At 39.0% G+C, this 23,421-nt stretch overlaps 1 protein-coding gene and 1 long non-coding RNA gene across 3 annotated transcripts in view; one reads left to right on the forward strand and one right to left on the reverse strand.

Moving 5' to 3' along the window:
* creb5b (cAMP responsive element binding protein 5b) overlaps positions 1-22,980 on the reverse strand; it is a 40,677-nt gene extending 17,697 nt beyond the window's left edge. The window contains exons 1-7 of one of the 2 annotated variants that reach the window (XM_033981717.2): positions 22,921-22,980; positions 19,890-19,967; positions 18,771-18,864; positions 16,266-16,387; positions 13,617-13,795; positions 4,366-4,489; positions 3,065-3,172 (exon numbers count right to left, since the gene is read on the reverse strand). In XM_033981717.2, the coding sequence (XP_033837608.1) occupies positions 3,065-3,172; positions 4,366-4,489; positions 13,617-13,795; positions 16,266-16,387; positions 18,771-18,864; positions 19,890-19,943 (681 nt within the window). In that variant the 5' untranslated portion in view covers positions 19,944-19,967; positions 22,921-22,980. The remainder of the gene's footprint in view (positions 1-3,064; positions 3,173-4,365; positions 4,490-13,616; positions 13,796-16,265; positions 16,388-18,770; positions 18,865-19,889; positions 19,968-22,920) is intronic. The other variant, XM_055227551.1, reaches the window with a different exon arrangement.
* LOC129456872 (uncharacterized) lies at positions 7,446-11,767 on the forward strand. The gene is made up of 4 exons (XR_008648991.1): positions 7,446-7,596; positions 8,766-8,994; positions 10,964-11,014; positions 11,516-11,767. It is a non-coding gene; the product is annotated as an uncharacterized LOC129456872 (long non-coding RNA).
* Positions 22,981-23,421: the final 441 nt, after the last annotated feature.

The raw sequence follows: 23,421 nt of genomic DNA on the forward strand, positions 1-23,421 counted from the left end.
CTCGATGAGCTTCATTTGACTGGAGCTGAACGCTATGGGTGACGTCGCACTCCCTTAGTCCACTTCTTTATACCTTCTCACCTCTATACCTTCTGTCTATGACAGAAATTCAGAACTCATCCACAACAACTAAACACAAGATACATCAACAACAGAACAAAAGAGAAGCACAACAGGACCAAAGTCAAAAACATATGAGCAAATTGCTATCAAAACAAAATTCAAATTCAAACAACTGAACAGCGACATACCAGAGCCGAGCATAACAACAACAGTTCAATACTTAACCTACAGAATCAAACATAACTACAAGTGAAAAAAGCAGAACAAAACCAAATGCAAGAGAAAAAAACACCAAAACAGAACCAAACACAACAGAACAAAATGCACAACAATTTAAAACTCACACAGAACAGAGCACAACCACAACAGGATTAAATGTAACCACAAGAGAAGAAAACAGAACAGCATCACAACAGGCTGCAAATACTGTGACACAAAAACACAAAAAACACAACTACAATAAAATGCAGCCACAATAGACCAAAACAGAACCAAAATTTAACAGAACACACCACCACACACCTCTGCTGTTTCAAGAAACACTTGACTCAAAGCTAATAAAAATGCACTAATCTCGGCAGAGCCCTCAGACGACAAACCAAAAGCATTACAACTAACATACAAGCACAACCTAGCACTTCAATTATGCCACTTAAGGAGAGATAGCAAAGGACAAAGATGGCACTGATGCACAGATATATAGTCTTCAGACTGGAGAGCACAAACAGAGAACTTACAGTGAGATATGAGTCCCCAAGGGGCCACAGCAGTCCTTTGGCTCATTAACTATTTACACCAGAGACAGGGCTCCCGGCTGCTCTGGCCCACCGCAAAATCAATTAGCCTTCATTAGCCCGGGCTCTGGGGCCAAAGCATGCTGCCCCTCACAGACATACAGACAGACAGGCAGGCAAGGGAGGGTTAATCCTGCTCCACCGACATCCAGTTACAACCAGATATACTACAGAATAACTGGACAACAGAGCCAGCACAACAGTCCCTTAAAAACAAGCAAAATAGCATATTCAGAAAAGTTAATAACTATATTTATAACACAATTCAAAAATTCCTTGTCTGCAAATTGACTTGGAAAAAAGATTTAGGATTACAAATCTCAGAGTTGGAATGGAAGTTTAAAATCTATTTAAACCTGTTCTATAAAGTCTAGATAGAGTCTGATTTGTACACTCCATTATTCAAATGACAAATTACATAAAATTTGTAGTGTTTAAGTATTTAGCTATCTTATGGTTAATGTGGGCTTCCAAGAGGCAATTAGTTTAGTTAGCTTAGTTTTGTAGACTGTCAAGACTATGTCTCTTTGGTCTGGTAAAAAAAGAAAAATATGAAAACCTGTAAATCTTACCGCTACTAATAAATGCTTTTGAATAGTAAAAACACGTCTCACGCTGCCAATTTTGCAGAAAAATGTACCTCCTTTTAAATTTTCTGAAACACTTTGCAATTAGATTTGTGTATTTTATCTTAGGTGGGTTAACATTTGAAAGTGAGGCTAAAGAAATACAAGTATCATATGAACTAGTATAAGCACCCATCCTAACTAATTTCAGTATTTGCAAATTACTTCCAATTTTGATTCAATTGCTTTTAATCTTGTCTTGCAATCTTTCTCACACCATCTATCTGTTCAGTTCATGTCAATCAAAGTTCTTCTTGGGCGCTGTTCTCCCAATGTAAACGTGGAGCAGAAAGAGTGCATCTAGGGTGTGGGGTTACAGTGCGGAGATTTCCCATTGGTGGAAAGACAACATGGCCGAGGTAATGTGATTAGAGGCGGATTGTGGACGTCGCAGGGGACACATGGGCCTGATCATGGCCCAGTTATCCGATAGCAAGTCCGTATTTATCGACCTGGCCCAGGCGCGGATATTACAGACATTAGAGACCTGCTCCATACTTATGAAGCCTACCTTGGAGATGGGGTCTTGATAACAGAATTAGACTCTCACTTTCTGTGCACAATCATCAAATTCCATCAGATGCGTTCAGACATCAGGGAGCTCTATCTCAATTGATCCACATTTAGTTGTTGTGCTTTGTGTCTCAATGGCCAACTAACCAGAAAGTTGCCTGGCCAAGAGATCTGCAGCCGTTTAGTGACTGCATATGTTTATGTGAGGCCCAGTCGAGCATTTACAATTCAATTACCCCGATAGAGCAGAAAAAAGATGTGTCTGGATGACGGCCAGAGGAGAGATAAGCCTAATACACTAATATTGTGTTACCCCGAGTGTTACCATAGGAACAGCTGAGGAGATTCAAAAGACTACAAAGACGATCAATCTTGAGAGCGCAGGAGGAAGAGGGAGAATTAAATGCCCTGGGAATGCTCCTGCTCTCCTTTATCAGACCCATAAGTCTTGTAATGACCTCTGCTACCTCTGCCTCTCCACCACACGCTGAAGCCTCCAACACAATGAACACTTTTCATTAGACTCTGTCATTCTCTGATAGCTCTGTCTCCTCTGTTTTTACACTGAGACTTCTCCACTTGTAAGGTTTAGTCCAAAAACATATGTTGCCTTGCCGCATTGCTGATACAGTTTTAAGCAGCAGAATTATAACTGTCAGTCATTAGTAGGGCTTGACCTGGAGGAACAGGTGTCCTTAGTCCTTCTCTGCCTTAGCTTCAGCTCTCAGCCGTACCGTACTCCACACTTTAAACTGCTGTTCTGTGAAGGATGAGGTCATTTGGTTTTCCCACTGTGTTAAACTAGTGCTAACAAGTTGCAGAACTTACAGAACATGTTTGGTACATTAAGATATACATCAGGCCGTCAGTGAGCAGCACAGCCACATAAAGAGGCCTTTATTCAGCATGAGCCTCCTGCCGCACTGGCAGGTTCAGACACAGCTTTGATTACACACCAATGATGAAATCCACACAGGCCTGGAGTGCAGCACTGCTGGCACCGCTCAGTGGAAAAGACTGTTTCAATGTGTCCCATATAGATCCAACAGAATGTGCGTTTAGGCTCACCATTTTGGTCTCTGAGTGCATAGCGGGAATGTGAGTGGAGCAGGAGCTGCTGTGGGCCGGCCCGTGCATGCCCATCATATTGGAACCCATAGACATCTGTCTCTCCATCTGAAGATGACAACATTAACAAATGTCATTTGCACAGTTTACACATAATCCAATACAAGATTTTTCTTAATAAAATCCACATTTGGGTATTTTATGACTAGAGTAAATGACATCACTTTTCTATCTCATACAACTATGAAAGATGAGAGGAACCAAAGTCCTTTTTCACACGACCGGCTGCTGCCCAGTGTGATGATAACTGACCCAAAACAGGAAGCCAGCACAAAAGGACTTAACACAGGAAGCTGCAGTACCAGGGTGTGTACTCTCAGAGGCAAGCAGCAAGTGTCAGTCAGGCTAACACTTGAAACTAAAGGCTCTTCACACGATAGGTCTCAAAAAGTGTAAAAGACAAATGCAGTTCAATCTCTGCCCATTTAAGTTCCTGGTTAGTGTTGTATTTCATATTTCAAACAGACGGGTATTTAAACAAATAGGCAATGAGGGTTCTACATATTCTGTAACAGCTATATGTGCATCACCCATGTCATGGTGATGCACATATGTGGCCTCATACCGGCTGAGCTGTGGCGGTGCTGCTTTTTCACTGGGACTCCTCGACTTTTCCTGACCCCTCCCCCTCTTGTCCTCAGAGACTCAGCTCTAGAGCTTGACGCACAGCCGTAATTGCACTAAGTGTGTTTTGTGTAAAAATATCACCCAAACCTGCACCTCTTTGCTGAACCGTCAATCTTCTCCAGAAAAGCATGGATCTAATTTAATAAACACTGCAGACGTTTGTCCTCACAATAAGCACAGAATGACATATTACAATGGGAACATTTGCATCGTGTCACAGTATGTTAACTACAACAGCTTTCTCTTAATACTTTAACATTTTACCTTTCTAAATATGGCATTGCATTTTGCATGACAATTACATGCAGACCACTCTGTGAAGTAGGGATGAACGTTTTTGGAAAAAAAAATTGCTGTATGTGAATAATGTACAGATTATAAAGCTTTTTTTTTTTCTAATTTGAGATATCAATTACATTTACAATTTAGCTTTTTTTAAACATTGACCATTATAAACACATCCAAATTTAATTATGAATTACTAAGCCAGTAGAACACAAACATTTTAGAACATGTTTGTAAACTACAGAATTAGCAGATTTAAGAGCCCATAATTACAGCCTTTACAAATTGCCAATATGATTTGTAAGTGTCTGTAAGTGTCTGGTACTCACTGGCATGAGCACTGAGGAGCCAGGCATGGTGGGATCTGGCAGGGTTCCGGGCATGGAGGCGGGCAGAGGCTGTCTCTGTCTGTTCCGAAGGTGCAGCAGTGAAGACAGCGACCCGGGCACAGGCCTGAGGACACACAAGTAGGGCTTTATTAATATTTGTGCTATTTTATCAAGATCTTTACAGTACAGTGTGTTTTTAAACACAAAGTTAAAATATGATTTACTGTGAAGTTTAGTACCTAATTTTCAAAACACGAAAAGAGGAAGTAGGTATTTAAATCTAATAGCAATCACAAACCCTTTAGCACACCACTAGTATATACTTACATACATTTTTGGCCAACAACTTTTTCAGAAAGAAAAGTGAAACAGGGTGGACCACCAAAGGACGGTTAATAAGCTATAATCTTCCCAAAGTGCCATATATTGACATAGGTATTTCTTAGAGCAATAGATAAATTATTTTATAATTAGAAGGAGAATAAACTCATATGTGAGGATAAATCTGGGTAATGCAGCTTAAAGTTACTACTTTAATTAATATTTAGCATTAATCAATAACTTGTAAATGGGAAAAATTGGTGACCAGAACATTTTTGTTTAAACCTACAGCTTTTGCCTTTATGTAGACAGGGCTGCAATATTTAACACAATACATTTATTAGGTGCATCGATAACTCTCAGGTTTTTCACCAGTCAATACAACTCAATCGACTTAGAGCATTTTGAAATGAGCACAAACAGAAACATTTAGAGGCGTAGTGTTCAGCCCGTTAATATAATCAATGACCACATCACAGCGGCTCGTGTTACTGTGTCGTGAGGCTGTGACACCCAAATAGGTTATACCAACGTTAACCACCCCCCACCTGAATAAATACCTGTATTTTTCCAGAGCTAAATATGTGCATTTACTCCGACATTTCAGATTGCTCCGTACACACAACCTCACAGCCATTACCATCCCAACTGTGTGTCAGTCCTGTCCAACATCCCAATTTATCACAATCACACTCATTTAAACTGCATGTGCGACATCTGAGCAAATCCAAACAGTTCCACATGGGAAGGGTCATGAAAGTACAATGAAGTCGCACAGCTAACTAGCACTGCATTTGAAACAGGGCCTGACAGAAATAAGCATACTACTATATCATAACTCAATTTACTGGAAGTTTATGTTTTTTATTGCCGAAATGTAATGAAGTTAAATTGTACAGGTTTTTAATACTATTTAGTCTGTATTTTTGGGGTGTGGCTCCACGGGTTAAACATAATTTGTTTTTTGTGGTCATTTTAAAACCATTTGGTGCTATGGTGAGACAGAGCCAAACTAACTTTAGCAAAACAAAGTAATTGCAGTATATTGCATCACTAGGCCTCCTCAGCTGTGCTTGAGTAATGTGCAAATTGATTGGAAGAAACTAATGGTTGAAAATAACAGGCTGAACTCTAAAGCTCCTTTAACTGTGTACTGCAGTGTATTGATTTAAACAGAGTTGTTTGACTAATCATAGAGAAGACGTCCTTTGTTATTCATTAGTATACATTTCCTAAATAAATGTGCTAGTACTACTCTTACTGTGATATACCAAAGAGTTAAAGGTGCAATATGTAACTTTTCCTTGGACATATGCCTCCTGCTTTTCTCCATAGAAATGTTGTTGTTTTAACAGTCTAGAGACAGGCAGGTGATGTCACCATGCCAAGTTAAGTTACAGGTCAGATGTGGCAAGGCAACCCCCACTCAAAGAAGAATGTATTATTTTCAATGTCCCTTTGCAATAAAACCACCAGTAATTGAACAAAAAGATAGTCTAATGCTACACTGTGGAGCATTCAGGCATCTCCATGGAAACAAGTATGAGACAGATATAAGTTATATAGTGCAGGAACTTTAAGTAACCTCAGTTTTTAAGTATTTATTGATGTTATTTCCACCCTAGCAAGCACTGCACTTGTCTTGTTTGTTTTGTTTGTTGCGTATAGATGAGTGAATCTGAATGCCCATCACCCCGCGTGCACATGCTTGTCTCTATGTGAGTGAATAATAACACTGTGGGTCTACAGTGGGGGCTGATAATGGTCTGTACCTCTGGCCCTGGCCTCTGGGGGAGAGCAGGTACACTCTGCAGTCCTGCCCCACAGCTCTCATGTTACCGTGACGGTTCACCAAGCTCCGCCCATATCTACCCCCCAGACCACCTCCGCCAACTGTTGATCATCATTGCCACTTCTCTTACATATTCTTTCTCATCTCATTCCTGAAGTTTTCACAAGTACTGTGTATCAACTAAACAACAGTATTGTATTGTGTATCATTTTGAACGTCTGCTATATAAATTGTTAATGCCTTTTACTAAACAATAATTTATCCCGGTTCATTTTACTAGCTTTGATAGTGTGGTTTTCAAGTTTATAGATGTCAACTTCAGCTGTCAAAAGCCCGTTTACACTTGCTCTTCCATCTGAGAAGTTCTATTGTACCAGTACATCCATCCCAACTCGAGTGTGGAGCAACACAACACAAGCGCCTTGGCTGTCATCCAGCGAGAGACAGAATGAGAGAGAGGCAGAGAGAATGGAGATAGGGAAGCAGAGAGAGAGAGACAGAGCAAAAGAGAGAAAGAAAGACAGAGATAGGGGAAAGAAAGAGAGAGGGGGAGGGTGTAAGAAAGAGAGTGAGACAGGAAGAGCGAAAAAGAGAAGATGGCTGGAGGGAGAGAAAGAGGGAGAGAGAAGAAATTCAGAGAGAAGGGAAGGGAGAGAAAGAGAGTAATAGAGAAAGAGAGAGACGAGGGAGGGAGGAGAGACGAAGAAAGGAAAATGGAGAGAGAGAGGGAATGAGAGAGGGAAAGAGAGAGAGAGAGAGAGAGAGGTGCACTCACTTACTGACTCATATCCTTTCCTCTCTGACTCTGCTCCAGTAATGATGTAATGCTCTTGGCTTCTGGCCCTCCCCCACCCTGTGCCGGCCTACCCCCAGATTCGTCCCTCACTCCTCTCTTTCCTCCCTCTCTCCCTCTGTCTCTCTCTGTGTCCCTGTCTCCCTCACTCTCTCCTCTCCTCGTTCAACAGATTTGCTCTCGCTCCTCTCGCTCGGGTGAAGTCACTGCGCGCAAGCTCTGGGTTAGACACAGCAGCTACAAAACTTTCAAACGTAACCAAAACAGCCCGGGGCCAACTTCCAGACGCTGAGGAGACGGTGGTGCAGTCTCCATGGTGACGGAGGTAAACATGGAGAGAAACAAGGGCCTCAAACAACTTGCAGCTGCCTGGCTCTCTGAGTAAACACTACACAGGACCTGCCCCTGATTTACTGCCTTTAATCACTGGTGGGAGGAGAGTGCCATGAGGTTTGGACTGAGGAAATAATACCAATCTGATCAAATAAATCAGCGCTAATGGGCTACGACACGGGCTGACTTTTATTAGCGGGGCAAAGGAGGGATGGGTGCTACGCTGGAGTAATGTGTAACAGGGTGTCTTCACTGGGGAGCACAATTAAACCATACCAATGCAGAGCCAAGCAGAAACGGAAATGATCTGATCAAATAAATTAGTGTTTTGTTATTTTGCTCCTCAACTAAAACAATATGCGCAGTCTGATTACGTACTAAACCAGGTTCAAGAAATTACAGATGGACTGTACTCTGTCAGAGCCAAAGCTGGATAAATTGGAAGATAAACAAGATAAGATTTTGAATCATACAAATGACTGCAAATAAGACAGAACAGTGTGAGAAATACTAGAAAATAAAGAATTTTGAACAGATACGATAATAACAGCAGGTTGGTTCCAGCTCTGACCTGTGCATATTGTTGTTGTGTCATTGGACACTTTAACTGCCTTGTCAATATAGAAATTTGGTGTGTGTGTTTGGTGGAGTTCAGAGGGGCCCAGAGACCAGGGCAGCTGTGGCTAATGAATTTTTTTTTTTTTAGTCACTGGGGGCGGGGAGTGAATAAATAATGCTGTTCAAGTCCTAGTTTAGCCCTGGTCTAGTTAAATGTTCAGTTCCAATTCTCACCAGTTGTGTATCTAAGTGTATCTAAGATGTTATTGTTTTGTCTGAAATGATTCATAGTATGACATTGGAGACAAGCATGTGTCACCACCGGGCTTAGTTACTGATCAGATTTGTGGAGTGGCAAGCCCATGTACAAGCCAAGTAATTTTGTTTAATGGGAACTGTAACTTTGCAGGAAAAGCAAAAACATCTCTATGGAGACAAGCAGGTGATGGACTCCACACCTGAAAAGTTACATTGTCCACCTTTAACCATGCACTCATCCAAACATGATCTTACATCTCTGCGTTTTAATTCACCCTGTATCCGCTCAGTATTAGCCCAGTCTCCTCCACATCCACATCTGATGCCTATCCTTCTCCTTCGCAGCATCCTGATCCCTCATTTCCTCCTCTCTTCCTCTCCTTCATCTCTCCCTCTGATCCCCTGTTTCCACACTCGCTCGGTGCTGTCAGTGTGTCTGTGTTGGAGCCTGCATGTGTGGTGGCCGCGGGGCAGGGATGACACAGTCCCGCTGGAATGAAGAGGGAACAGAGACTGGGCGTTCCTCGACACTGTTAAACCCACTGCACTACACAATGAGCTCATCTTAATTCAGGTCAGATGGACTTCCTCTGCTTTTGCCTGTAATTAATCTGATCATATACTTGTGTTAATCCTGTCAAACATCGCATATGTGCAAACATTTGGGGCACCTCTGGCACTTAGCAAAGGCCCTGCTCTCGGGACACACCTCCTTCCTTCTCCTGTTTTAAAAGCAATCTAATCATAAACAATAATAAAGAAGGTTTTGTTGAAATAGTTGGGTTGAATAGGTCAAAGTTTGTCCATGGAACACCCATAAGTCTCTGCAGGGGCTATTGTCATTTCTTGCACAATGCTTGTTGAAATCAGCTGTGTTTTATTTGATTATCGCTTTGGAAAATGTTATGCAATCCAAAAAAGAATAACATTGAAACTTGTAATGGAAAAACAATAAATTGTACCTCCATAATGAATTAATTGTACAAAATATTAAGACATATTTTAGTTGTCTGAACATGACATGGTTAGGTGCATGGAGAGTAACATTTTAAATTTAACAGACTTTTACCTGGAAATGAGTGTATGGCAAAAAGTCATCATCATATTAATCAGTCATCACACTGATTAATTAAGATTCAATATATTTTTTTAAACAAATAAAATGTCTTCCAATATGGATTTCATGTATACAGACAAAACAGACTTTTAATCGGTGCCTTATAACACATAAATAGTCCAATGTTTTCTTCTAAACTCTGCTCCAAACCACATGCTTTTAATGACAGAAGGCTGGCTATAAATCCTACGATAAAAACAAACTTGTCATTAATGATATGAAATGATTGGATCTTGATTTGATTAGACTTGAATGAATTGCATAAAATCTGTAGTTTAAAGAATTTGGTATTATTTGTAATTCATAAAAGAGTAAATGCACATCACAGGGTTAATAAGATGAGATAAGGAGCCAAAATTTTCGTGAAGAAGCACAGGAAGTTAAAAGCAACGCATTACTCTCCACTTGTGCACAATATGAAACCAGATCATAAAAAGACCCACTATCTTTCTGTGTTACTTCCCCTAAAGGCAACACCAGGAACCACAAGTAGTTTGGAGAGTGGAAGGTGTGAAAAAGTAATGAGTGGTTTTAGATACATGTAAAAACCAAACCAATAAATAACTTCCTTTGCACAAATAGCAATGCAGCCGGCGTGTTGCACAGATCACGACACATCGCTACATGTCCCTCAGTAGCAAGAAATGACAAGTTTTTGTGTCCGGGTATCATACATACATTTTTAGAACTAATCAGAGGTGGGTAGAGTAACCAAAGATTTTACTTAAGTAAGAAAACTGCTTCTTAAAAATAATATTACTCAAGAAGAAGTACAAAGTAGTGATCCAAGGAATTACTCAAGTAAGAGTTAAAAAGTATTTAAGAAAATTACAAGTTAATGTAATTGGTAGGACAAAATATTACATAGCTCACAAAAAAAACAATATATTAAATAACTCACAAAAAAATGTATACATACGCACACAAACACATATGTGTGTGTGTGTATACATATATGTATATGTATATGCACACACACACGCACCTACACACACATATATACACCCCCCCCACCCCCACCCCCCCCCCCACACACACACATTGTATGTATATATATATATATATATATATATATATATATATACATACATACATACATACATACATACATACATACATACATACATACATTATCATAGTGGGAAGAATAACTAGAACCTTTACTCAAGTAAGAGGTAAGAGAAGTTACACTGTGAAATATATTTATCAAGTAGAAGTAAAAATACAGCGTCTGAAATTACTCCAAGAAATACATTACATTTTATTTAAAAAGTTACAAAAAGATTGTAAATGAGTAACTGTAGCTACTACTACTACACACATATGTAACTAATATCTGACAGAGAAATATGGAGGTGTTGAAAACCACATCAAATAGACTGACAAGCAGGTATTTAACCACATCTGTGGTTTAATGTGTTCTTAGTTAAGCCAGGTGCATCCAACTGTCTCCTGATCACAGAGAGAAGAATGCCAAGTGAGTACCTGCATCATACCAGCACCTCCAACTAAACGATAAGGATGAACACAAGTTTGCATCAGGGCCTGACTATGATACAGAGCTAAATCAGAGCATTGTGAATATTATAAGGCAAAAAATTTATAAGGCAAAAAATTTAAGAGAAGCTAAAACATGTGGAAAAAAACTTGAAGTGCAATTTTTCAAAAAAGAGTATGTGATACTCCTGCCCTTTTTCATTCCATTTTACAGTCTAGTTACATTTGTGCCACAACAATACCACAATCAAGATTATTGTTATCATACAAACATAATTACCCCCTGAAAGTTAGAGGTTTTTATCAATGTGGCCCACCACTAATGTCCCGCATATTTAACTCATAAGTGTAACCCAGCGCCAGATGTTTTAAATTGTAGCAAAAATCTTTTAAAGTGTACACCAGTTTCTGTTTGCGTGTTAATGACAGTTGTGACATTAAAATGGGCTGTTCTTTTTCACACTGGCTTGTGTTGGTTTAGGTCCCACAAGAGCCCACAGCAAGAGGAGAAAAGAGAAAGAGTGAGTGGTCCTCAGGTTTCACAGCTGCCGGCCCTGATCAGCCCCAAAGTAAATGGACTTGAGGAAAGCCAATCCTAATTGATTCCAAGCCTCAAAGCTCTTTAGTAAACATTGTGGAGCAATGAAAATGACTTGTTATCCTAATTCATTGGATGCTCTATGTGAGTTGCACCGGCCAGGCAGAGGGATCCAAGATTATAGTGATCAGACAAAGATTTGTTCTTATCAGATGCTTTCTGTCCTCAGCCTGTACTCAACCTATTCTTCCAGAACAACTGAAATAAACCATATTTATGGTTTAATGACTTGGTTGATAAATCACTTTGTTATTGTTTCAAGCATTTATAGGATGGAGTATGATGATGCTAAAGCTAACATACTAGTGTGTTTTAAGACACAAATGTTGTGTTTTTCTTTAAAAATAAAAATAAAAATCATAAAGCATGAACTGGATAATTATGTGAGCCTTCACTGTAGGAAGGTGCAGAATGTTAATGACAGGTAAACTCAGGTGAGGCAGAGCAGGCCAAGTCTCTGTTACAGCAGTGATTGCTGCTCCTTCAAGGGGATGAAATTCCATCCTGTTCTGGACAAAGAGCCCAGCAGAGTGTCAGTCAGGCTTAACTGATGTGCCTCCATCCAATATTCACCAGCTCCTCAAGCTGTAAATCTACACAAGCAGCAACTCCACACAGCTCCACACAGCTCCACACAGCAGCACACAGCAACACAGAGAAACACACTGCAACACACAGCAACATGCCTGTAGTCGACTAAAGACATTATTGGCCAAATTAAGACAGGCCCTGTGCATCGATTGATCAACTAAAAGGGGACAGGTGTCTCTCAGAACTATTTAGTATCAACAAGCTAAAGAGAATTTATGGAAGAAAAAAAAACAACAACTTATTTACTAATTAATACTACAACTAAAATCAAATCTAGATATTCACTTGTATCAATACTGAAAAAAAAAATAAAACAGGACAAAGTTGGACCTTCCTTAAAAAGTTTTTAAATGGTCTTATACAGATCTCAGCCTGAACCTCTCCGTGTCCAGGAGCACCACAGGCAAAGTCTACAGAAACAGGCCTGGTACCGACCGCAGCAGCGAGACCAGAGACGGGGCAGAAACACGGTACAATTTTAAGTATGTGGCAATTAATAAACACAAATAAGTTGCTATAAATAGTACTTTAAATAAACAAGTTTTTTTATCTGCACTGACAAATGTGTTTATTACATAATGTTTGTGTTACTTAATACCCGACAGTGACTGAGAGGCTGTTCTAAATTTCCCATAGAGAGAAAGGAACTATTTTAGAGCATGAAACGCTAAACTGTTGTAAAAGCAGTCACGGCTGGGCCCTCAACAATGACCTCATCATATCCTCTGGGAGCCTGTGGCATGCTCTGCTGTGGGACAATACTCAGCGCACAGCAAAACATGAATCTTAGGAGCCACACACAGCACAAATGTAACAAAACCCCGACATCCCCCCTGAGACTGAGGCAGCTGACAGCACCACACAAAGGACCAGCTCAGCCTGCGGCCATCGCCTTGACACTGTCGAAGTAAGACCCCCAAAGATCACCTTTCGACAGGACACAGACCCACAGAACATCATGTCTGTCATAGAGACTAGTATATGTCCGTCACAATAACACATTTTGTGTTAAGTGCCATAAATTGGTACATAAAACATCACGATAATATTAAAACTGCTCATTCTAAATGTACAACGTCATTAAAAAGCTATAATAAACAGATAGCATAATGGAAAGAAAATGTGTACTTGATCAATTCTGAACAAAAAATTTCTATCATGTATTGAACAATATGTCCGAAGACTGAAGGTGCCGTTGAAACATGTCAAGGTAATACATCACCTCTTACCTATATTTGTTTGATATACACAAACAAAAATGAATCTACTAAGCAGATAAGATGAACATTATTTACCTATGAACAATATGTTGTGTATGTAGTAATTATCGTGACAGGCCTAGAGTAATAATAATTTTCTCCTTCTTTTTATAACATAGGCATAAGGGACTCACCCAATCTGCCTGTTTGTGGAGGGTGCCTGAGTGATGACGGAGCTAGACTGTGGCGAGGGCAGGGCCTGCTGGATGACGATGCTGGTGTCGTGGTTGCCCATCCGTGAGTGGGGCGGCTGGTGTGGGGGCTGGTTGTGCGGGGGCTGGTTGTGCGGGGCCTGGCTGTGCAGCGTGATGTTCTGCAGACAAACAGTGTTCAAGGTGAGAAAGTGTCAGTCTGTCACATTCTTTCCACCAGTGCAGCTTCATCACAACAGCATCGGGGCTGTTTGGCCTTGGGCACCGTAGCTCTCTGGATAATGAGGAACTCTATAAATTATCATGTGCAGGTTTCTCCTGAGTGCAGAGCGTAATCAACACCACATTTCTCTTCTTATGTGGACACGACAGAAAAACACAAGGTCTTGGTACAAACTATCAACATGTAAATGAAATGTTTGAAGAACTTCTTCATAGCAACATCTGACATCTCAAGGATTACTGTTACACAATAAACAAATTAAGTCATTAAAGGTGCACTATGCAACTTTTCTGGTGGAGGGTGTGCCACCTGCTTGCCTCTATGGAGATGTTATCGCTTGCCTGCCTCTTAATCTCCATGAAGAAGCAAGCCCACTCACGGTAGGAATGGATGTTTTTCAAGGTATTTTAGGAGCCTGCATTTGAATAAATGCAATGTAGAAATGTATAATACTGTGAAACATTCCAGGCAAAGCAATAACATCTCGAAGACAAGCAGGTGGTCATCTCCCCTTCCAAAAAAGTATAGTGCAAGTTTAAAGGCATTAAATTACACTGCAATTTTGCATAGATTTTTATACCAGATAGCTTACCATAACAATCACCATTGGGGCCATCAGTGGTACTGTTTTTGTTCTAATTTGTATTTATGTTGTTTTAGTGGAAAAAGTGATTGATGTCATGACTTATCCTTCTCCAAAAAACATTAAATAAATGTGTAAATGCCAGCGTCTGGAGTTTACCTCTCCATATGAAGCTCTGTCTTCTCAGAGCTGCTCAGACAGGCCTGTGCTGACACTGCAGGACGTCCCTCTTCAAACCACACAGCCCTAAGGCCAGACACTGACCTGAGACTTCCACAGACATGAGATAACCTCTGTCTGCTGCTGATTCCACTAGTCCTCAGGTTTTAGGTAGGCCTGTCACCATAATTACTATACCGTTCAATAACAGCAGAAACAATCAACTGTATGGGTCAGTATTTATCATGGGTATTTTTTCTTCGCTCTAGTGGGGAACTTTTCATTTTTCTGCACTATGATGATCTGAGTTTCAATAAATTACTTATATGACTCATTATAGATACAAAGTAACTTTTATTTTGATATTTGTTTATTGCACCATATGTTTTGTTTTTTTTACTGTATTGCACATTTAGAATATTTTTGGGGGACAATCCTGATTTAGGGATTTTGTTTCAGTTGCATAATTAAACTTCACTATTATCATTTATATTTTCTTCAGCAATATATCTCATTATAAAATGTTTTATTGTGAAAAGAATCATAATAACAATAATATTGAAACTACTTTATGCCACTGACACAATAACTGTAAAGCAAGATAATCCTGATGAAAAATGTTCCAAATACAGCTACAATGTTATCATACAGGCTACACAAAAGTATGAAAAACTAGTGCAATGAAAATGTACACATGATCATTACCGAACCTGAAAAAATGTTGTTCTTTGTATCATATGTTGAATGATAAGTCAGAATAGTAATTACTGTGACAGGCATTAAGGTGAAGGTACCTTGGGGGGAATCCATAATGTATAAATGATCACAGAGTTCTAGCGATGCAAATGCTGGGTCAGGTCTTTTACAGAAACTCACCTTGTTTCTATGTGTTCTATGAGTGTTTTTGAAGTCTAAGAAGAACTGGATCTCTGTTCCTGTCAGGGGTCACAGAGGTTCACCTGCCTGTCTGTCTCTGTCAGCAAGACTAATTGTGTTCAGGAGTGACATGGCTAAGATTAAGGCTGCGTTTACACTTGCATACAACACATCAAAATAGAGACTAAACTATGACTAAACCTAGACAAGAACACTACTAAACCAGAACTATTCTAGTAAAACAAGAGCAAACCAAGTCTACATAAGGGCTAAACAGGGACAAACCAGGACACGTGTGAACGCACCCTAAAACACTGTAGTGTAGAATACACTATAAAAGGCAGATCTCAAGGATGAGTTCAAAAACTGTTTTGGTTGATAATAGAATAATGGCAACCATGTTGAGATCTGGTGAGATCAAAATGCTACAAAATGTTTTGTTCCTATGGAAAATGACCTTAGGAGTTTTTGCCTACCAATCTATTGACAATAAAGATTATAACATATACAACTCATGTGTCAAATAAGACATAGAAAAACAAAATATGACATACAGTAATTATAGCCAATACAAGTGAAATACTATATAAACTGAGTATCAGTGTATTTATTTTAAATGAAACAATTTGATCTTTGATCTTGTCTTTTATAATGTAAGTCTATTCTTCAGCAGAGAACAGCCCAGCACCAGCTGACATCCCTGTGGGTGTGGGTGGTCATGACTTTTGGCTCAAATAGGTTTTTCTATAATCTGGAGGAGGGGGGGGGGGTTCTTCTCTTCTGGTGGTACCTGTTTACTGTCCTCCTCTTCCTGAGCCTTGCAGAACTCCTGTTCAATGGAGCAGTCCAGGTCACTGAAGAGCCCCACCTCCTCACAGTTCTTCAGGAAGCGTGTCGGTGTGGGGGTCTGGTCTGAAAACAAAGACAGCAAATATATAGGACGCATTCTGCAATTTATCTTGTTTTTTAAATGTAAAAGAATGTAGTAGCATGCATATGTTTATAATAAGTGAAGAAATATTCTTAACTAAAATATGTTGAACAATTCAGTAGAGAGAGTGGGCTAAGATTGGATATAGAGTACTGGTACTTGGCCAAGAGTTACATTTTTACATATATTGTGACTTCAGTACAATTAAGGGCATTTCATAACAATTTAAATGTTGTATTTTTTCACATCCATAAATAACTTTTCTCTATAAAATGTGAGCTCTTGTCCTCTCACTGTTTACAAAAGAAGTTTATTTTTTTTATGTACAAAATAAGTTGTTTTTTATGTTAATGTAAAACAAAAATATACCCTTTTGACGGGATTTTTTGAGCTGACAGAGCCCAGAGCAGGCTCAGAGTTAGGAGGGTCTCATTTGTGGAGCTGCAGGGTTCAACTTGACTTTGGGGGGTGCACACGGATCAGGTTTCACATGGCTGAGGGTGATTTTAGGATCAGGATTGTTTTAAAGGTTAAAAGCAAATTTAAGACTTTGTTTGTCTATTCTGGATCGACTGGGGAATGAACAAAAAGTAATGGTGAACCAAAGATATAACACTATGTGGATTTCTAAGAATAAAATCTGTAAAACCACTGGATCATTGGCTGTCCTTCTCCTACCTCAAAACTGTTTGCAATATATAATAAAAACAATTTAAAATTCTTAACCATGGCCTTGACTAAATAAACATTAATTTAATTTGCTTGTTTGTCTTAATGTATTTTGCCTAGAAATGGGAAACTTTATGTTTAATTTAAATACTTTGATGTTTAATTGAAATGCTTTTAACAATTATACATACACATTTTCTCAAAAAAAGAACATTTTACATTTTTTACATTTATTTTTCCCCTTTTTATAAAAGTAGCACTGGAAAAGAATCTAATACGATGTAATGTTGTATGTTATTTTTATTTTTTTTTATTTCCTTTGGGTTAGTCCTTGTACATAATTTGTGGTTTACACTTGTTTTTGGATCTGGTTTAGCCTCAGTTTTCAGTTTCTTTTAGTCCTGTTAAGATCTGATGCTATTTTCCTGGGTGGTACATTTGGTGAGAAAAGTTTATATAAAAATGCTATAAAATGTCTTGCCATTTTTGCAAGTGAAAATTTTGTTTTTTATATATTCAAACATTTCTGTCTCTCCTGCAAAGTTACCACAATGTCACCACTGATTCTGAGCCCTAACTATATAGTAGGCTATAACAATAATACTTTGAAGCATTGTAACTCTGATGCTGTAGAGGTCAATGAGGACATGGCCTAGAAAATCCAATCCCGCTGTTCAGTGTAAATAATAAAAAAGGTACAATTTCAGTGGCCTGGCTGTCGCACCACTGTGTCTTTGATGGCAAGGTCATTGGTTGGCCTTGAACAGTACATTTTAGGCAATTGAGGTCTGTGATATGAATATTAATCTAATGGGGAAAACAAAAGTGCAAAGACAAAGTTTTCAGACCATTATCTGTGAAATAAGGACAGGAGCCCAATGGAAAATACAAATGCAGCTTTAAATTTATATGCATCAAAACTCTCAAAATCAGTTTTATATATATGGACATGAATTATTTTGTTTTTTGACCCAATTTATTATGTAGGAGCTATTAGTTAATTATTTATGTTTAAGTCAAACTAATTTGCCAATTTTGTTTTGTCCTATTCCTTTCCTATTTTCTCCTGCTTATTTTTGTTTTTCATTGTTTATGTCTTGATCATTTTTGCTGTGTTTCTTTTGGATTAGTTGCCTGGGGAAAATTGTGGGCTAGTACAGGTAGCCCAGTATGCACCTGGGTGGGCCTATGTTTTTTTGCTTATCTTATCTGCTTAGCAAGTACGGTATGTCTTAAAAATGTATGCTTGTTGTTTGTCTCCCAACTTGAAAATAAACCCTGTAAAACTGCATTTGAATGGAACCACATACCCAGTGGTACATTATTTGAGTTGTGTGTGAGTGTGTATTTTTATGTGTGTGTGTGTATGTATGTATGTATGTATGTATGTATGTATGTATGTATGTATGTATGTATGTATGTATGTATGTATGTATGTATATATATATATATATATATATATATATATATATATATATATATATATATATATATATATATATATATATATATATATATATATATATACCCGTGCTCTTTCTGTTCTGTCTGGGTGAATTGGCACAGGGGAGGTGCAGACATGTTGTAAAGTGTGTTGATAATATGGACGTGTGTTGGAGAGCATGAGTCAGATGCACATGCACACACCTGTAGAAGAGCTGCAGATTTCCTGTGAAGACGGTGGCCATAACTTACCTGATAACATGTTGTCGTTCTTTATGGCAGGGAACTTGAGGGTCATCTCATGTTTGTGTCGGTGGATCATCAAATGGTCTTCTGTGGGAAACCGCTATCGAGACAGAGCAAAGACACACTGTTGATCCAAATATGTTTTCCTCAGTGACAGACTTATCTCCATGGAGATTTTTTGTTTGGTTTGTCCAGAATGGGCCATAGTATGGCATCTCCATGGAGACACACAAGGGACACCACCAGGTCAGATCTGTGGAGATCCCCTGCTCGTAATAATAATAGTAATCTGTTTTTAAATGTATTTTGAAGGGAAAAAACTATTGAATAAATACAGCTGATAAGTTGAATGCTATAATGTGGAATATTCCAGGAAAAGTAATAATAATATGTCCATTACAACCAACTCCCTACTGGGAAAGTTACATAGTGCACCTTTATAATATTAACTACATGAGTAATAGTTCATTAAGTATTCTATTGTGTGATAAAGGACTTCACTACTAGGTAGGGCAAGGCAAGGCAAGTTTATTTGTAAAGCACAAGTTGTACACAAAGTAATTCAAAGTGCTTTACAGGATGAGAAAGACTTTAAAATCACGATACAACAAATCAAAACCAAATCATCATAAAATGAGCATTAAAACAGAAGAGTTTAGAGTAAAAACCTTTCAGTCATATGCACAGCTAAACAGAACCATTGTGAGCCTGGATTTAAACATTGTCAAAGTAGAGGCCTGTCTCACGTCTTCAGGAAGACCATTCCAGGTTTTAGCTGCATAAAACTGAAACACTGATTCCCCATGTTTAGTCCTGACTTTGGGCACCAGCAGGATTCCAGTCCCTGAAGTTCTCAGAGTGTCCTACTAGTGACCTATTAGCAAATAGGATCGTTCTTTTGTTTACTTTTTGTATTGTTTTGGTTAATCTAACGCCAAAGATGTCACTTGTTGACACCAAACATGTCATTTTACCCAGATTAATAGATTTTGATGAAACCTCTATGCTTTCTGTCGATGCCATGACTTAACTTTGATTCTTTTCTTCCATGTGCGTGCAACCTCATCTATGTAATGCTCTTATTACAGTTCAGGTACAAAGATGTGCACTCTTTGACCTCCTCACCTGAGAACAGCCAGGGGCGGTGCACACAAACGGCCTTTCCTGGTCCGCATTCATCACTCTGATCAGTTTCTCATACAACTGTGGAGAAAAAAATAAATAGTGGTTGGCTTTTCGCGAGACAAAGTGAAGTGCTTTCAAATTAGGAGACAATTCACAGTGCACATTTGAAATACATCCAGGAGTATTAATATTTGAGAGAACACTGAAATATGAACTGCTAAACTAATTCAGGAATCACATTAATTTCAGAACATATTTGTAGAGGTCTATAAGCTACAGGGTTCGAAAGTGATTTCCATAAAAGGCAGAATATTTTGTTGTTTCCAGAGGACAGTATATTACCTAAACTAAGAAATGCAGCTTTTACGATTTGACTGTGACAATTGAACTTGTGATTTCAATGTGATTATGAATGATTAATGCAGAAAAACTGGAAAGCAAGATTCTCAGTGCCCCCAAAACAGCACTGAAGTATAGTGACATCAATACAACCAATACAAGGGAAGTGAGAGTGTGCTAATGGTAAAATTGACATAAAGTACGTGACTTTTTCAAAAGCTGTTGCTGTTTACACATTTTACACAAAATGATTTGCATGAGTCCAGCTGCATGTCCCGTGTCAACCATGAATGCCTTCATACATTATGGGTGTATATGTGTCTTTTACATGGGTACAGACTATTTCCTCAAGCTCAGTCAAAACACTCAAATATTGTGTTTAGCGCGGCAGTCCTGTTTTCCTAACAAGCTGTAGTTCATGATGGAGGCTGCAGGACTGCGTCTGGACAGGGTCTCTGTGTCAGCTCAGCTCTGCTTCTCTCACCACAGGGGCCCTGCAGAGCGGCCCCTAGACTCACCTGCTCTGCTGTCACACAACAAACACCAACAGCATACAAAAAATGTTACTTTATACGTTTTTAAGGTGAATATTATTACTATGTGATCGCTTAATTTATGAGTATATTTATGTAGAATAACAATGATTTATAAAAAGGATACTTCCATCAATACAATTCAACATATCTCAAAAAGGGAAATGGAAGAAGTGAAAAATTATCCCACCCATTACATTGTAGGGTTATCTCCAAAATTGATCAATAGTAAAACTAGTATTGAAACCAGATACTTATTTGAGCGGGAATTAACCATTATCAGAAATACTATGACCGTATGGTAAAATTAAAGAAATTATTATTATGGGTTGAAAATTGCATTCCACTGTTGTGTCACAAGTGTATCGAGTATCATGATTTGAATATGCTGTTTTTATGTAACTATAGGCCTTTAAATGTTATCTTTTCACAAAGTGGAGAAATAAATTTTACAACACACAAATCAATAAATAAAGCCTTTTTCATTTAGCTTTTTTATTCAACACAAAATTTCAAGAAAAGCGTATCGGCACATACCGCTCTCACTTTGGAAACAGCACTTGGCTGTTCTTCTTTGATATAGATGTTTCAGGTTAGCAAAGGAAATTTAGTTACACTTTACATTAACTAAATCCTGATGTGAGAGGGGGGAAGGATTATGCTGCGGAGTTCAATTTCATGTGGAGCAGGGGAGAATTCTCCAGGTAGGTCGTATAGAACAATTTAAACAATATGGTGAGGAAAAGAGGGTTTAGCTGGAAAGGCATTTGGGGGTTATGGCACACACAAAGAAACGTGGTCATTCAAACCTCCTTATACCTTTCACCTACACTTTGACAACTCAGGTCCGTGGTATGAACTCGGCAATGCCTGAAGCAACTTCCCATGCACTTAAACCAAACATTTAGCTCTAAACCAAAACAAAACTGGCCCATATGTACAAAATCTACAGTGCAGGATTTCCTATAAAAAAGGACAATTATCTAAATCCTTTAAATGCAATGTAAAGAAAACCAGATGCACAGAAACTTTTGATGAATTCAACAACCTCAATATGAATCTTTTACCACTGACAAATCTACTACAACTACAAGATTACAACTACAAGAAAGGGCACAAAATTATCTCTTTGAGTTAAGTGAACCTATGATTATGTTTTTGTGGTTTTATTTAATTACAATATGAATTTACAGTCAATAGTTTAAATTTCAAATTAGATTAAGGTGTGTTTTCAACAATGAAGTTGTTTATACATACATACTTGATCATTTGTAGCTCGGTGTATTGTATCAAAACATGTCAGTATTTCTCTATTGCCAAAAGATAATTATAACGTGCCACACTCACATATCTTAAACTATTGATGCAGCCAATTAAAACTAGACAGGGAATAAAACTAGACCATAATGAATTCACTTAAAAACAAGTGGTTATTGATAGTGTTGTCACATAAACGCAATAAAAGCGAGTGATTAAAACACGAGCAGCGGTCACAAAGCACGCCTTGTCAGCAACCCTCCTCAAAGAAACCTCCGCGTCTCGACAACATTTAATCAAATATTGACTAAGCTGCAGAATGACGTCATACTGGTCACTTCTAATTCGGATAAATAAATCATAAATGAGATTGAGTTTTTGAAATAATTGTAAACGAACCTTCCAGTCTGCATAGTTTTCGTCCGGGCAGTGACAGGACACAGCGTGCGCCGGTTAAAGGCTCTATCCGGAGATGGGACAGGCGTGACAATGGTGCAAAGCCGCAGGGAGCGCTCGGGCGGTACAAAAACGTCTAGTGCAATGAGAAAGCGGTGCACTAATGTTTTCATTAATTACCACGAGTGCCCTTGTGTTGTTGTGCGCTAGATATGGACTGATCCGAGCAGCAGCACTTGACTCGAGTTGAACTTCAACAGTCAACAGGCAACGATGGAGTGAGATGGCAATGCAATTATTCACACAAAACCGATCCAGTATTTTATATTCTATTACCCTCCGTGCAAATAAATGATGAGAAACAATGCTTCGTCAAACAGTGAAGCGAACTCAACGCAAGCTGTTGCACAGAAAAGAGACAAAAGTAGCTGAAGTGCTGTGTGACACAAAGCCAGCAGATGCGCATGCACGAAAGCTCGCGTGCTCAAGTATGCTTTTCAACTTACCAAACAAATGTAGAAAATGTGAAGCAGTCTCTCAGAAGAAACCACGTTGGACTGAGAAAAGATTACAATACGATCTATTTAGAGAAGCATAACGTCACCCTGGGCTGACGTCACGTGGGATTCCTGAACTTCTAAATCATTGCGGTCCACGGGAGAGGCGGCGCGAGGCGGGCGGAGTCAGCCAAAACACACCCCGAGCCCAGAGACAGAGAGTGAAGAGCGGACCGGGAGCCAACAGGGTGGACGTCCCAAGCGCACATGCAGAACAACCACACACTTTGCTCTGAGAGACAAAACCCAGCGTCAAACCATAATGTATCAAACTTGAGGGCAGCAGTGGCACAGTGGGTTGAGCTGTGCCCCCGCATGACACCAGAGACTGCAAGACACCTGTACTGCCAGTCCAGCTAATGACTGGTTGTGTCAGTAAGGAGCAATGCTTTTGTTGCATTTTTGTGCGTTTTTGTAATCAGATAACTTTTTGAAAATTGAATTTAAATA

Source organism: Periophthalmus magnuspinnatus, chromosome 16, assembly GCF_009829125.3.
Source record: "Periophthalmus magnuspinnatus isolate fPerMag1 chromosome 16, fPerMag1.2.pri, whole genome shotgun sequence".
Lineage (NCBI taxonomy): Eukaryota > Metazoa > Chordata > Actinopteri > Gobiiformes > Gobiidae > Periophthalmus > Periophthalmus magnuspinnatus.